This window comes from Nycticebus coucang, chromosome 14 (assembly GCF_027406575.1).
Source record: "Nycticebus coucang isolate mNycCou1 chromosome 14, mNycCou1.pri, whole genome shotgun sequence".
Taxonomy (NCBI): Eukaryota; Metazoa; Chordata; class Mammalia; order Primates; family Lorisidae; genus Nycticebus; species Nycticebus coucang.
The window spans coordinates 300245-316533 of NC_069793.1; the positions used below are offsets into that span (position 1 = coordinate 300245).

Below are 16289 nucleotides of genomic sequence, written 5' to 3' on the forward strand. Positions count from 1 at the left end.
TCACTCTGAACCCTGGATAGGGTGCCGTGGCATCATAGCTCACAGCAACCTCAAACTGCTGGGCTCATGTGATCCACCTGCCTCGGGCTCGCAGAGTGGGGGATTATAGGTGTGAGCCACTACACACAGCTTTGAATGAATACTTCGAAACCACAAGCATCTCACCAAAAGGAAATCACAGCTGAACACATATTTAATCTTGGGGAAAGGAAGACCTTTTTGAGCAGGGCATGAAAAACAGAAATGAAATAGAAACATATATTTTTTTCTTTTTTGAGACAGAGTCTCACTATGTTGCCCTGGGTAGAGGGCCATGGTGTTACAGCTCACAGCAACCTCAAACTCTTAGGCTTAAGCGATTCTCTTGCCTCAGCCTCCCAAGTAGCTGGGACTGCAGGCGCCTGTCACAATGCCCAGCTATATTTTTGTTGCAGTTTGGCCGGGGCCGAGTTCCAACCTGCCACACTTAGTATATGTGGCCGGTGCCTTACTCACTGAGTCACAGGCCCTGCCCTGAAATACTGAGCCACAGGCGCTGCCCTGAAATACAAATATATGACAAAAAAGACACTTTGTGTCTAATGTAACAGGGCCAACCAACTGGGTGCACCTTCACTCTCATTTTTTTTTTTTTTTGGCCAGGGCTGGGTTTGAATCCGCACCTCCGGCATATGGGGCCGGCGCCCTACCCCTTTGAGCCACAGGCACCGCACCTTCTCCCTCCTGTTTTAAGAGACCTCCCCACCTCCACACACAAAAAGGCACTGAGCAGAATAGAGGAGTTCGTTGGGGTCTGGACCTAGAGGCCTGGCTTTCATCTGTTCCACACCTACTGGCTGTGTGACCTGAAGACTGATTCTTAGCCTCTCTGGTCCTCAGACACCTCATGTGTGCCCTGTGGGGCTGTTTTGTGGACTAAATGAATTGATGAACATTGATAATTATAATTTAGGACAGGCTGTGCTATGGATGTAAACACATCTGCTAAGGAAACTCAATTCAATCCTTTGTTCTCCAATATGAGTGGATAGCTGAAAATACTCAGTCCCAAGAAGGAAATCAGCTATGTAAGAGAGAGGGATGATGGTAAATAAACAGAAAAATGGACCCTTTAGGAAACAAGAGACAATTAGGGAACAGATGAGAATGTAAGGAGAGGAAAAAACCCAATTGACATCCTCAAGAAAATACTGCATCTATAAACACAACAGAGAGATGCCGCAAACAAAAATTAGGGAACAAGAAAAGAACTTGTGGCTGGGTACAGTGGCTCATACCTGTAATCCCAGCACTCTGGGAGGCCAAGGCAAGAGGATGGCTTGAACACAGGAGTTTGAGGTTGCTATGAGCTATGATGACACCAGTGCACTATAATCTGGGTGACAGAGTGAGAATGTCTCAAAACAAACAAATAAACAAACAAAAAAAAGGCTCAGCGGTTAGGGTGCCAGCCATATACACCGGAGCTGGCGGGTTGGAAACCAGCCCAGGCCTTCCAAACAACAATGACAACTACAACCAAAAAATAGCCAGGCATTGTGGCAGGCATCTGTAGCCCCACCTACTTGGGAGGCTGAGGCAAGAGAATCACTTAAGCCCAAGAGTTTGAGGTTGCTGTGAGCTGTGACACCACACCATGGCACTCTACGGAGGGCAACAAAGTGACACTCTATCTCAAAAAAAAAAAAAAAGGGCAGAAGGAAAATATTAAAAATCAAAACTTGAGAAAAGTTGTTTTAAAAAGAACTTTAAAAAGTTGTTTTAATGAGCCTAGGCAGGATATAGGCTTTTAAATTGGAAGGGCTAGGGTGGCGCCTGCGGCTCAAAAGAGTAGAGCACCGGCCTCATATGCCAGAGGTGGTGGGTTCAAACCCAGCCCCGGCCAAAAACTGCAAAAAAAAAAAAAAAAAGGCCAACTTAAATTGGGAAGGGCTCGCCAATGGGTACACTATATAACCCAAGAACCCCACCCCCAGTTTAAAGTGAAAGTCCTAAAATTTCCAGAGGGGCTTGACACCCATTGTGCAGAGATTAGGGCATTGGCCAAATACAGCCAGGCTGGCGGGTTTGAGCCTGGCCCGGGCCTGCTAAAATAATAATGACTACAAAAACAAAAAAAATAGCCAGGTGTTGTGGCAGGAGCCTGTAGTCCCAGCTACTTAGGAGGCTGAGGCAAGACAATCACTTAAGCCCAAGAGTTTGAGGTTGCTGTGAGCTGTGATGCCATGTACTCTACCCAAGGCAACACAGTGGGACGCTGTCTCAAAAAATAATAATAGAATAAAATTTTGAGAGGGAAAAAACGTAGGTGGCCTAGGAAGGAACAAAAATCAGATTTTTGGGCAGCACCTGTGGCTCAACAGAGTAGGGGACCAGCCCCACATGCTGGAGGTGGCGGGTTCAAACCCAGCCCCGGCCAAAAAAAATGCAAAAAAAAAAAAAATCAGATTTTCCACACACTTCTTTTTTTTTGAGACAGAGTCTCACTATGTTGCCCTCAGTAAGAGTGCCATGGCGTCACAGCTCACAGCAACCTCCAACTCTTGGCCTTAAGCGATTCTCTTGCCTCAGCCTCCCAAGTAGCTGGAACTATAGGTGCCCACCGCATCGCTTATTTTTTTGTTGTAGTTGTCATTGTTTAGCAGGCCTGGGCTGAACCCCAACCCGCTAGCCTGGGTGTATGTGGCCAGCACCCTACTGTCTGAGCTACAGCACTGAGCCTTTCCACACACTTCTAAGTAGCCACTTTGCACATTAGAAGCAATAGAGGAACGTCTCTCAAGTTCTAGAAGGAAAAACTATTGTGGACCTACATTGCTATACCTAGAGATGTCCGTCCACATAGGGGCAAAATAATGACATTGTTAGACAATAAGAATTCAGAAAGTTTATGCTCAGCACTTATAGCACAGTAGTTACAGCATCAGCCACATGCACCAAACATAGAGGGTTTGAGCCCAGCCCAGGCCAGCTAACACAATGACAACTGCAAGAAGAAAATAGCCAGGTGTTGTGGTGGGTACCTGTAGTCCCAGCTACTTGGGAGGCTGAGGCAAGAGAATCACTTAAGCCCAAGAGTTTGAAGTTGCTGTGATCTGTGACATCACTGCACTCTACCCAAGGCCGACATAGTAAGACTTTGTCTCAAAGAAAAAAAAAAAAAGAATTCAGGAAGTTCACTTCCCAAATATACTTCCTTTGGTAAATGAAAACCTTCTTTAAAAAAAGAAGAAGGTGGGCAGTGCCTGTGGCTCAGTGAGTAGGCTGGTATATGCTACCCATATACCAAGGGTAGCGGGTTTGAACCCGGCCCTGGCCAAACTACAACCAAAAAATAGCCAGGCACTGTGGCAGGCACCTGTAGTCCTAGCTACTCAGGAGGCTGAGGCAAAAGAATTGCCTAAGTCCAAGAGCTGGAGGTTGCTATGTGCTATGACGCCATGGCACTCTACAGAGGGCGACAAAGTAAGACTTTGTCTCTAAAAAAAAAAAAGAAAAAGAAGAAGGCTTGACTCAGAGCCTGTAGCACAGTGGTTACAGTGCCAGCCACCTACACGGAGGCGGGTGGGTTCCAACCCAGCCCCAGCCAGCTAAGCAACAATCACATCTGCAACAAAAAATAGTCAGGTGTTGTGATGGGCACCTGTAGTCTCAGGTACTTGGGAGGTTGAGGCAAGAGAATGGCTTGAGCCCAAGAGTTTGAGGTTGCTGTGAGCTGTGATGCCCCTGCACTCTACCGAGGGTGACAGCTTGAGACTCTGTCTCAAAAAAAAAAAAAAAAAAGGTTTGAGAATCCTGCAAATGGTGGACCCAACCCAGGAAAGCAGTTGAAGCCCCAAGAAGACAGCTATGCAAGAAGCCCAGACAGCAGCTAGCCCAGTGGGGTCTCTGGGGGAACAGGGACTCTGCGCAATACATAGTATACTGTAGAGAAGCTGGAAAAATTTAAGGAAGTGGTAAAGACATGCAAGAAAAAAAGGCAATCAGAAACTCTAGGAAAAACAAAGAGCTAGACCAGGCATCCTCAAACTTTTTAAACAGGCGGCCAATTCACTGTCCCTCAGACTGTTGGAGGGCCGGACTATAGTTTAAAAAAAAAAAAAACTATGAACAAATTCCTATGCACACTGCACATATCTTATTTTGAAGTAAAAAAACAAAATGGAAACAAATGCAATCACACCTCTTCATGTGGCCTGCGGGCCACAGTTTGAGGACCCCTGAGCTAGACAATTAAGCAATGGTCCAAATACAAAGCAAAGCAAAATACGACATAATTTGAAGAAACTGACAGAGTCCAATAAAAGAGAATCCACTTGGCTTTGGTGCTACAATAATCTGACAAAAAATACTCAGATGATATGAACAATTTATAGGAAGAGAAATCTAAGGGCCAGTAAATAAATGCAAAGACACTAGACCTCAGTAATAGTTTTTTTTAAAGGATCCTTTAAGAAGTGAAAAGACAGGGCTGGGCTCGGTGGCTCATGCCTGTAATCCTAGCACTCTGGGTGGCCAAGGCAGGTGGATTGCCTGAGTTCACGGGTTCAAGATGGGTTCAAGATCAGCCTGAGCAAGAGCAAGATCCTCAACTCTAAAAATATCTGGGTGTTGTGGTTGGCACCTGTAGTCACAGATACTTGGGAGGTTGAGGCAAGAGAATCACTTAAGCCCAAGAGTTTGAGGTTGCTGTGAGGTATGATGCCACGGCACTCGACTGAGGATGAGTGAGACTCTATCTCAAAAAAAAAAAAAAAAAAGCGAAAAGACTTTGTCTATCTGCTTGACATGGAGTGGGCCATGCTCACACACTGCAGGCATCTTTGTCAGTGAGCACAATTTTTTTGGAGGTCGCTTTGGCAATATCTATATTAATTTAAATTTTCATTCCCAACTTGCAATTAAAATGGCTGGCTGTTGACCCCCACCACCAGAATCACCTTGCAGGGAAGGGAATTGGGGAGATCTGCAAACCCAAACAAGATGCCAAGCTGAACTGAACATGCAAGGGGAGGTCCAGGAAGCCTGCAGTGGCTTGGGGGCACCTGCTGGGGAATGCACACCCAGCTGAAAGGACCCTAGGCCTCCTACCTGACCCTCAAACCTTCCCCAGAGAACCAGAGCTCACTGGGGGTGTTGAACAACCAAAGACTCCGGCTGCAGAGCAGGGCTGGTGGACACTGTGGTCCCACACTGGGCAAGACTTCCAGAGCAGGAGAGATCATGGCCCAGAGCAAAGCTGTCAGCATGTGCCCTTCTCAGTCATGGACAGGTGGCCAAGAATCCAGGCCATCAAAGTCAGACCAATCGGAGAGCATAAAAGAAGCTCAGAAGAGGGCGGCACCTGTGGCTCAGTGAGCAGGGCGCCGGTCCCACATACCGCCATGGGTGGTGAGTTCGATCCTGGCCCCAGCCAAACTGCAAAACAAAAAATTAGCTGGGCGTTGTGGCGGGCGCCTGTAGTCCCAGCTCCTGGGGAGGCTGAGGCAAAAGAATCGCCTAAGCCCAAGAGCTGGAGGTTGCTGTGAGCTGTGATGCCACAGCACACTACCGAGGGCGGCAAAGTGAGACTCTGTCTCTAAAAAAAAAAAAAAAAAGAAGAAGCTCAGAAGAAACAGAGCAATGCCAGAGGAAGGGAAAAGAGAGACACCACCCTTGGACAAGGAAGCCGTGGCGTCCAGCTGGCAGAGAGGAGGCTGGGCCAGGTCTGCAAGGCCAAGGTGGCCCTTAAATTAGGGCCATTGGGGGGGGCAAGGGAGACTCCCTGAAGCTTTGAACAAAACCACAAAGGAATAGAAAATGAGAGGAAAACCACAGGAAATTTGATATCAATTCAGAAGACCTAATTTCTTTCTTTCTTTTTTTTTTTAATATAATGATGTTTTAATGCACTTTGGTCACAATGACCCAGATTTCTGTACAGAACTGGTAATTGCACAATAACCTAGGTATTTTGTGTGGTCTACTTAGGTATTTAGCTTATTAATTATATACATATTTCAATAGTAAACAGGAAAACTTATATACTACTTTAAAATGAGTATCTTCAAATTTAAAAAATGGTAATAAAATATTAATTTGGTCTTTAATATTGAACGTGGGTAAACACCCACGGTGCATCTTACAAGGGTACAGGTAAAATTTACTAGGTGTAGAATATAAATGTCTTAACACAATAAGAAAATGCTGAGAAGACTATGTTAACCAGTTTGATGAGAACATTTCAAATTGTTTATAAAGCCAGCACATTGTACCCCATGACTGCATTAATGTACACAGCTGTGATTTAATTTTAAAAAGGTAATGAAAATATTAATTCAGCTTTAATATGGGTAAACATGGGTAAACACAGAAATAACACAGATTTCTAAATTTTTTTTATTGTTAAATCATAAATTTTTTTTTATTGTTAAATCATCAGGGGGAACAATGTGCTGGTTTCATATACAATCTGAAATATTCTCATCAAACTGTTCAACGTAACCTTCATGGCATTTTCTTAGTTATTGTATGTAGACATTTGTATTCTGCCCTTAGTAAGTTCTGCCTGTACCCATTCTAAGATGCACCGCACCACCCATTACCCTCCCTCCACCCTATCCTCCCCTCTCCCTTCCCCTTCCTTGGCCCTTTCCTTATAGAGAAGACCTAATTTCTTTTCTTTCTTTCTTTTTGAGACAGAGCCTCAAGCTGTTGCCCTTGGTAGAGTACTATGGCATCACAGCTCACAGCAACCTCCAACTCCTGGGCTCAAGCGATTCTCCTGCCTTTGCCTCCCAAGTAGCTGGGAATGCAGGCACCTGCCACATGCCCAGCTATTTTTTGGTTGCAGCCATCATTGTTGTTTGGTGGGCCCAGGCTGGATTTGAACCTGTTAGCTTATGTGGCTGGCACCTTAGCTGCTTGAGCCACAGGTGCTGAACCAAGATCTAATTTCTAAACAAAATAGTGCTAGAAAAGGAAGCAGAGGAACTGAGGCAGATCACAAACCCATGATCTAGGAGAACCCAAGAACCTCAGGACCCAGGCCCAACAAATGCCCAGGAATTTCTTTGACAGATATCTGCTCCAGTTGCTGAGAACTCAGTATCACTAGATGAGCACCCGCCTTCCCTGGGAGCTGACATTCTCACATTCCCATGAGAGACAAACCAGCTGCATCTGCAAGAGGTGCAGAGAAAAATAGAGGGGGAGGCAGCGTTTGTAGCTCAGTGAGTAGGGCACCAGCCCCATATACTGAGGGTGGCAAGTCCGACCCTGGCCCCGGCCAAACTGCAACAACAACAACAACAAATAGCTGGGCATTGTGGCGGGCGCCTGTAGTCCCAGCTACTCAGGAGGCTGAGGCAAGAAAATTGCCTAAGCCCAAGAGCTGGAGGTTGCTGTAAGCTGTGAAGCCACAGCACTCTGAGGGCAACAAAGTGAGACTCGGTCTCTAAAAAAAAAAAATAGAATGGGAGGTGTCAATAGGGCCAGGCTCTGGGTCAAGCAACTTGGGTGTGGGGGCAAGGTTGGGGGGCCCAGGAATGTGGAAGAGGCAGCCAGATAACTCCAGAGAGAGGTGTGGGCTGGGGCTGGGAACCTGGGTGTTGCAGGTGTATCCAGATGGCCTTTCTGAGTGCCTGTACAGAGGTCTGGGAGAGAGGGGGAAAGACGGGCCTAGGGAAGGGCAGCACCTGGAGGGGGACAGCCAGAAACCACATGCGGAGGAGAGAGGGGAATTTTTGAGAAGGAGGTGTTGGAGCACGTTTGTGCGATGGTGAGGCAGGGGAGAGAAGCAGGATGACGGAAGCTCAGGGAAGGGGAGCTGTCAACAAAGCAGCCACCTTCAGAACCATAGTCCCTCCGGAAGCCCTGTCATCCTCTCTGGGTCTCAGGGAAAACACAGCCAAGTTAAAGTGTCATTTCCAGCAAGTGAGACCTTGGTAGGAGATGCTACGAGGAGGAATGGATGTGCTGAGCTCAAGACTCTGACTCCTGTGTAGCTTCTCAGGAAGCTGCTAGAAAACACACTCTGATAAAATAGGGGACAGATTGAGGAAGAGATAGACGTGGGGCTCAGAGACCAGCGTCCTATGTGGAGAGGATGAGGTGCTTCCAGGAGGACAGAGCCAGGCACAGCCCAACCAGGGCAGGTGTGGGAGGTCCCGAGCCTGATGGTACCAAGAGGGTCTCCAGGGACAAACCAGGTGGAGGACCCCCAGATCTGAACACACTGAGGGAATTTTTTTTTTTATTTTTAGTGCTGGTTGAGAGAGAGTTTGAGATTAACTGGCAATATGTATCTACCTTACAAAATTTAAGCAAACACACAAAATGGAGCAATGATTTTCTTTGGTGAAAACAAAAAGGCATGTTATCGATTGAGCCACAAAGACCCACTTGAAGCTGAATGGATAGCTTGAGCTCAGGAGTTTGAGACCAGCCTGAGCAAGAGGGAGACCCTGTCTCTACTAAAAATAGAAAAACTAGCCGGGCGTTGTGGCAGACACCTGTAGTCCCAGCTACTCAGGAGGCTGAGGTAAGAGGATTACTTGAGCCCAGGAGTGTGAGGTTGCTGTGAGTTATGATGCCACGGTGAATCATAGCTCACCCAGGGCAAAGTGATCCACCCAGGGCAAAAGAATGAGACTCTGTCTCAAAGAAATAATAATAATAAAATAAAAAAAAAATAAAGACAGAAAGACTCACTTCACTAATTAGGAAGGTGAGGTGAGCAGAAGTGTGTGTTACACTCACTGCAGCACAGAACTGGAAATGGCCGATGTCCACCAGCTGAAGTGGTTAAATAAATCCAAGCATATCCCACACAGGATATAGAACCATGCAGAAAACATCCATAGTACATTTTCAGGGTAAAAGTGGGTACAATTATTCACAGGATAAAATCACTTTTCTCAGTGGATACGTGTGTGCACGTAATTTGTGATTGCTGAGAAAGCCCACTGGACTGGGGTGGGATCGAGGGGCTGGGGTCACTCCAGGCTTCACTCACACATTTCTATATTCAGTTTCTACTTGTTCTGAGCATGAATTATTTAAAAAATTATAAGAATAGGTATTGCTACTTCTAAAGGCGGGGGAACACACCCACGCAGGTTGAGTCAGAGGAAGGCTGGTGCAGCACCTACCTGCCCAGGATGAAGGCGATGTATATGAGGGAGGAGAAGTGTGCGAAGAACTGCAGGGTGAAGAACCGGATGGTGAATCTGCTCTCCCGCTCAGAGAAGGTCCTGGGCTTCTCTGGAATGAGACGTGGCCTGTCCCTTGCCATCCTGTCCCCAGGCCCTCAGTTCTCTCTTGGTCTGAGCAGCCAGCCTGCTTGAGGGTGAGGTCCCAGGGATAGCAGGAAAGACCCCTCCCCAGGTCTCTGATCGTGGTTCCAAAACTCCTAGCCCAGGCAGGGCATGGTGGCTCACACCTGTAATCTCAGCACTTGGGAGGCCGAGTCTAGTAGATTGCCTGAGCTCACAGGTTTGAGACCAGCCTGAGCCAGAGTGAGACACCGGACGCTAAAAAATAGCTGGGTGTTGTGGCAGGCACCTGTAATCCCAGCTACTCAGGAGGCTGAGTCATGAGAATCACTTGAGCCCAAAAATTTGAGGTTGCTGTGAGCTGTGACACTATGGCCACTCTACTGAGGGTGACGAAGTGAGACTCTGTCTCGAGAAAAAAAAAACCCTCCCAGTCCCAGATCCTCCCACTGTGTCCCCATGGAGGGCTGAGGTCCTTCCTCTCACCGAAGTCACAGAGCTTCAGCGCCACGAACTTGTTGATCTGCAGGAGGGGAGTACTGACTGGGGCTCACCTCAGCAGATCCCCGGCCTGCCCCCACAGTCCCATCCCCAACCCCACCTTGGTCATGAAGACGATGGTCACATAGTGTACCAGGGCCCCGGTCACCACCACGGCTGTGGTCACCTGCTCCTCCAGGAAGGGCAAGGCCCAGCTGCTGAACAGGGCAGCAGCCAGCACGCGGTAGACCACCAGGACATGGGCCATGCCAATCATGAGGCAAATCTGCAGCAGGGCAGCAGCAAGGGTGAGGCTGGGGAAGGGCTGACCAGCGGGGTCCCCAGCCCCCACATGGGTCCCCCAGCAGTACCATGAGCAGAGACAAGGCAAGGATGACGCCGCTGCGCAGGTAGGAGTGCTGGTGCAACTTCAGCTTGTAGTTCTTGCAGTTAATGAGCTCGAGGGCCATTTCCTCCTAGGGAGGGCCAGGTAAACCTTAGAGGTAAGGGCACATGCCTCCTCGGAGACAGGGACACACCTCGGTCATGGGTATACATGCCTCAGACATGCAGTCATACCTCAGATGTAGGGACATGCTTCAGTGACAGGCACATACACCTCAGTCACAGGCACACACACCTCAGATATGGGACACACACCTAAGTTATGGCACACACACCTCAGTCACAGGCACAGACGCCTCAGTCACCAGCACACACACTTCAGACGTGGAACACTGACTTCAGTCACAGGCACACACACCTCAGATATGGGACACACACCTAAGTTATGGCACACACACCTCAGTCACAGGCACAGACGCCTCAGTCACAGGCACAGACGCCTCAGTCACAGGCACACACACTTCAGACGTGGAACACTGACTTCAGTCACAGGCACACACACCTCAGATATGGGACACACACCTCAGTCACAGGCACACACACCTCAAACATGGGACACACACCTCAGCCATGGCACACACACCTCAGACATGGGACACACACCTCAGCCATGGCACACACACCTCAGATATGGGACACACACCTAAGTTATGGCACACACACCTCAGTCACAGGCACACACACCTCAGTCACAGGCACAGACGCCTCAGTCACAGGCACACACACCTCAGTCACCAGCACACACACTTCAGACGTGGAACACTGACTTCAGTCACAGGCACACACACCTCAGATATGGGACACACACCTCAGTCACAGGCACACACACCTCAGACATGGGACACACACAGTCACAGGCACACACACCTCAGCCATGGCACACACACCTCAGACATGGGACACACACCTCAGCCATGGCACACACACCTCAGATATGGGACACACACCTCAGTCACAGGCACACACACCTCAGACATGGGACACACACCTCAGTCAAAGGCACACACACCTCAGTCATCAGCACACACATTTCAGATGTGGAACACACACCTCAGTCACAGGCACACATACCTCAGACATGGGACACACACCTCAGTCAAAGGCACACACACCTCAGTCATCAGCACACACACTTCAGATGTGGAACACACACCTCAGTCACAGATATACACACTTCAGATGTGGAACACACACCTCAGTCATGGAACACACACCTCAGTCATGGGCACACACACCTCAGTCACAGGTACACACATCTCAGACGTGGAACATGTGCCTCAGTCATGGACATACACGCCTCAGATGTGGGATACTGGCAGGTTGCATGGGGAGTGGAGTACACAGCCTTGCTCAGAAGGCTGTAGCTGCCCCTCACCTGGTCCTCGTCCCACCCGTACAAGTCCCAGTGCAGCACCACTCGGGCTCTCTGCCGCTTCCAGATCTCTAGGAACACTGTGGCTGCATGAACAGGTAGGGATTCAGGTGTGGTCCTTGGGGTGCTGGGGAGACTGAAGAGGTCTGGAGGAGCCCGGAGTAGACTGGGGGTTCTGGGGGGTTCTTGGCACTCAAGCCTCAACCCTGCCCAATAGAGGCGCCAGGTGACCACTCACCCCATAGAGCCATGAAGATGGCAAACAGAACTGTGCCGTCATTGTCAAAAAGATGGGTGAGCTAGAAAGAGGGGTGGGTGAGCTGGGGAGAGAAGGATGGGTGCCCTGGGTGGGCTGTCAGTCCCCATGCAGAGTGAGCCCAATTCTGGGGTCCTGGGCCTCAGCTCATCTCCAGTGGTCACACCTGCCCACCCTTCCAGATCTGGGGTGGGCCCCAGGGGTAATGAACCTTGGCAAAGGTGCAGGTGTCCGAAAGCCGCTGGAACTTGCGGCCGTGGTCGCCGAGAGGACACATGAAGATGTCATGGGCCTCACAGATCTCCTTGCTGGGGTGCGGGGTTGGGCTGTGGTCTACTTTGCAGGAGCAGGGGAACCCCCTCCCCCTCCCGCCGCCCCCAGCCCGCCCAACCCCACCCACCCCGGCTCCGCCCACGGGCCAGCTTGGCCCCGCCCACCTGATCTGGCTGGCCTCGAAGAGCGAGAACCCGCTCAGAAAGACAACGATGCCCACGAGGGCCGCGGGCACCAGCATATAGGTGTACCAGCCAAGCCAGGCGAAGTAGAGCGCCACCTTCTCACCAAAGTAGTTCCTGTGGGCACAGCTGCCCCGTCAGGGCCATCCTTCCCCCCGGGTGAGGGCCCGGGAGCATCGTAGCCACACGTGGGGGCTGAGTGTCTGGCTGCATCAGCGTCTTAACTGGGGCAGGTGTGGGGCGCAGACATGTTGGGCAGTGTACCTGATCTGGTCGATGGGCTGCTTGTGGAACATGCTTCTCCACCGGGCCCATTTCTCCAGCTCTGCCTCCCCCTGGCACAGGGGATGGACAGTGAGCGCTCCGCCCCTGGCCCTGCCCACAGGCCTCCACTCACCTTGGGCCGGCCACTCACCTTGTGCAGGGGGAACCTGGCCTCAAACACTCCCTCCTTCACCAGATCCTCAAATGTCACTGGGGATCACAGGGCGACTCCAATCAGAAGGGAGTGAAGGCAGGGGTCAGGGTTCCTCCCAGCCAGCTGCCAACCCTGCCCTTACCGCCAGCTACCACTGTTTTCCTCAGGACGAAGTCCAGGATTCGGATTCTGGAACCCAAGAGCCATGTCAGGAGGGCCCGAGTGAGCTCTGTGGCCTGGCCCTCCAGGTCCTGACCTGCCCTCTGCCCTGGCCAGGCCCAGGACACTCCCTATCCTAGAAGAACCCCCAGTCCCCCAGCCCTGTCCAGCGTCTAGAAAGTAGGACTCGCCTGGAAGTCCACTGCCCACCCTCTTTAAAGTCCTGCCAGTCTGGCCTGACCCACAGCCTCTAGGTTGGGCTCTGTCAGAGTCCCCTCAACCTGCACAACCCTCCTGGACACCAGGCCATACCCCACTCCAGTTGCACCCCTACCTGCTAGCCCTACATGTCCATGGCACACCTGAGCTCTGTGTATATGAACCCCTTCTCCCTGGTGAGGCTATGCAGAGATGGAGCCCAGGGCAGTCACATGGCCACAGCCACACAGCCACAGCCCCCAGATGCCCCAGCCACCCTCAGGAACTCACCCCATGCCTGCTACTGCTCAGACTACCTCTCACTCCCCCAGACTGCAGTGTTCAGAGGTGCCCCTGCTGCCCCCCTGCTGAGCCTAAGGGGCTGAGTGGGCTCAGTGGGGGAGGGGCTGCGAGGTGGGCAAGGGTGGAACAGAGGGGTTCCCCCCACTGGGCCTTTGGGTCTGTCCCTGCGAGGCCAGAGAGAGATGTCCAGGGAGGGGCACTTGACCTGGAGAGGAGGGGTCTTTGATGGCCTCAGAATCCAGGAGGCATGCTGGGAGGCCCTCTGGGCTTCTCCAAATCCTGCCTACCCTTCAAGGTTAGCTTGACACTGGACCTTCAGAATACTCCAGAGGTCAGAACAGTCATGGAAACTGAGGCACAGTGCTGTGAGCACATAGCCAGTGGTCTGAGCCCCTGCGGCTCCACCCTGAGACCCCAAAGGGCTGGTTGTTCTGCCTTAGGGGACACCCAGAGCCTTGGCCCAGACTGTGGGTGGGTGAGGAGCCTCCTGGTCGTGGCTCTGGTAGGGGCCACTACCAGGCATCTCACCTGGTAGTGGCTGGGATGAGGATGGGCATGGCTGGCTCCACATTGAAGCCAGGGCCCTCGGGCTCCATGAGGAGGGTGCCGTACAGGTCAAAGATGTGGTTGCCAGCTCGGATCCCAAAGAACACCTGTTTCTGGTCTTTTATCACCTGGGGCAGGAGATACATGGTACCCCTATTTCCCCTTCCTCTGCATGCACAGCCACTGGCCTGTCCCTGGCACCTGGGCATGAGGCCAAAGCGCATCCCCACCCCTCCCCTGGGTCCCTGCCCACCTTGGAATGCAAGCCCTTTTCCTTGAGCTTGTCCAGGAACTGCTGCTGCCAGTACACCTGTGTGGGGTTTCTCTGGGTGCGACAGTCAGCCACGAGGACGTAGTCCCATTGCTCAGAGGCTTCGGTCTGCAGGAAGGAGGTGCATAGCTGAGGGCTGGGTGCAGGCAGGGAGGGCACAACTAACCCTGGAGGGGCCCCCCCCACACCCACCTCACAAGCATGGATCTCCATCAGTGGGAAGCTGTCCTCTTCTGTTCCCACCAGGATCTGCAGGTTTTCCTCACCCTGAGGGTTGGGGGACAGAGAGATGGGGATACACAGGGTGGGTGAGCTGGCCCTCCCTGGATGGGCCACCCTTTGGGCCAGGTGCTTAGGTCCCAAGCGGTCAAGACATGCCACCTCTCCCTGTCTCTTCCAGGCAGCCAAAAACAAGTAAGAGGTCACTCCAGGGAAGGCAGGTCCAAATGGTAGGCAGCAGGGCTGGGGCCAGAGGGCCAGGGCTGCAGCCAACAGCCTGCAGAGGTCTGTGTGGGGCTTTACAGAGAGCTCCCACAGACCCCTGGGGAGACAGAGCCCCAAGAGCGGCCCATGGGTGAGGAGTCAGGAGAACACAGGCAGGAGACCTGGATGTGCACTGTGGCCTGCCAGAAGCCTGCACACAGCACGTGGCTGTGAGAGACACTACACCATCTTCAGAGCTGAACAACCAAGCTGGTGCCCACGGCCTGGCCATGACCCTTGGAGATGGGCACAAGAGGTGTGCATAGTGCACCATTTCATATCCCCGTGGGGCACGTGCAAAGAGACACTGAGGGTCCCGACAGGCACCATGAAGGCCACAGCTGCTTGCATTGGAGGAGCAACTGTGGGGCATACCCTGACAGGCGGGGGCTGAGTCAGGAGGGAATGGCTTCCAGGGCCTCCTAATGTCTCCCTGACCATCTGACAATGACTGGGCAGCTCGTCCCTCCTTAAGCGTGGGCTGGACCTAGACTTAGTGACTCATGAAGACAGTGTGGGAAAGGAGGATCAGTGCCTTTGCACACCTGGCAGACACCCCTCATTCACTGAGGAGGGTTAGGGTCGCCTGCAATGTCATCTGTCAGAGACCCTATGGGACAATGAGGGGACAGGACATATCCTCCCTGAGTCATTTCCTCCTGCCTTCCCAAGAGGAAACAATGGAAAGGACATCCACAGGAGCCTGGCCAGACTCTCAGATGGCAGAGCACCAAGGATAGGGAGCGACGGGAAAACCAAACGCCACATGGGATCCTGGACCAGCCAGGGACAAGAGTGTGGTGGACAGTGGACACATGCCTGCAGCTGGACGTGCCGCTTTGGCAGATGCCCAGCTGACGAGAGATGTTCTTCTTCAACAAAGCTGGTGAGGGTGCACAGGAGCCCTGTGTTACCTTCAAAACTCTTCTGCCAATCTGAAACTATTTCAAATAACAATTTTTTTGTTTTGTTTTTTGAGACAGACTCTCACTTTGTTACCCTTGGTAGAGTGCCATGGCATCACAGCTCACAGTAACCTCCAACTCTTGAGCTCAAGCGATTGTCTTGCCTCAGCCTCCCTGGTAGCTGGGACTACAGGCGCCCACCACAATGCCTGGCTATTTTTGTTGTTGTTGTTGTTGCTTGTTTAGCAGGCCCCGGGCTGGGTTTGAACCCACCAGCTAGCGTACACAACTAGCGCCCTAACCACTGAACTATGGATGCCAAGCCATAACACGTTTTTAAAAAAAGTATAAGCCCCAGATGTTTACTTGCAGCATAATCTACTTTTTATAAAAAATAAAGATGTACATTTTAGAAGACTCACAGATGGGGGGAAACTGCTTCAGGAAGGAGGAGCCGGGTGGTGGCAGCTGTGGTCACCTCCAGGGGGGCCGAGGACCCTCCTCAAGGACAAAGAAGGTACCAGAAGGACGAAACTGACTGACTGAGAGCTCCTTCCCTTGGGGGCAAGAGCTAGGCGGGTCAAAGTGGGTCATTGGGATGTGAGGAAGGAGCCCTCAGGCCTTCTTGGGTAGTGGGAAGAGGGCACTGGCTTTGGAGTCAAGAGCCCGGCCAGACACCAAGGACCTTCCTTATAAATGGTGCATGGGGCATCCTGTGTGTTGTGCCAAGCTCCTCACAGTGAGTGAGACCCCAGCTTGGCTTATGTTCCAGCTGGCAGCACCT

At 51.4% G+C, this 16289-nt stretch overlaps 1 protein-coding gene across 13 annotated transcripts in view; it reads right to left on the bottom strand.

Moving 5' to 3' along the window:
• ANO9 (anoctamin 9) overlaps positions 1 to 16289 on the bottom strand; it is a 34146-nt gene that overhangs the window by 5981 nt on the left and 11876 nt on the right. For 9 of the 13 annotated variants that reach the window (XR_008374346.1, XM_053562642.1, XM_053562640.1 and 6 more), the window contains 14 exons: positions 14310 to 14384; positions 14100 to 14225; positions 13829 to 13974; positions 12783 to 12829; positions 12638 to 12696; positions 12487 to 12557; positions 12205 to 12339; positions 11979 to 12075; positions 11750 to 11810; positions 11515 to 11597; positions 10106 to 10210; positions 9856 to 10020; positions 9741 to 9777; positions 9132 to 9243 (listed from right to left, as the gene is read on the bottom strand). Coding sequence is in view for 12 of the 13 variants with exons in the window: in XM_053562642.1 (XP_053418617.1) it covers positions 9132 to 9243; positions 9741 to 9777; positions 9856 to 10020; positions 10106 to 10210; positions 11515 to 11597; positions 11750 to 11810; positions 11979 to 12075; positions 12205 to 12339; positions 12487 to 12557; positions 12638 to 12696; positions 12783 to 12829; positions 13829 to 13974; positions 14100 to 14225; positions 14310 to 14384 (1319 nt within the window). In the remaining variant the exon portion in view is untranslated. Of the gene's footprint in view, positions 1 to 6271; positions 7162 to 7216; positions 7635 to 9131; positions 9244 to 9740; positions 9778 to 9855; positions 10021 to 10105; positions 10211 to 11514; positions 11598 to 11749; positions 11811 to 11978; positions 12076 to 12204; positions 12340 to 12486; positions 12558 to 12637; positions 12697 to 12782; positions 12830 to 13828; positions 13975 to 14099; positions 14226 to 14309; positions 14385 to 16289 lie in introns of those variants that run through there. The other 4 variants (XM_053562649.1, XM_053562648.1, XM_053562645.1 and 1 more) reach the window with 4 other exon arrangements.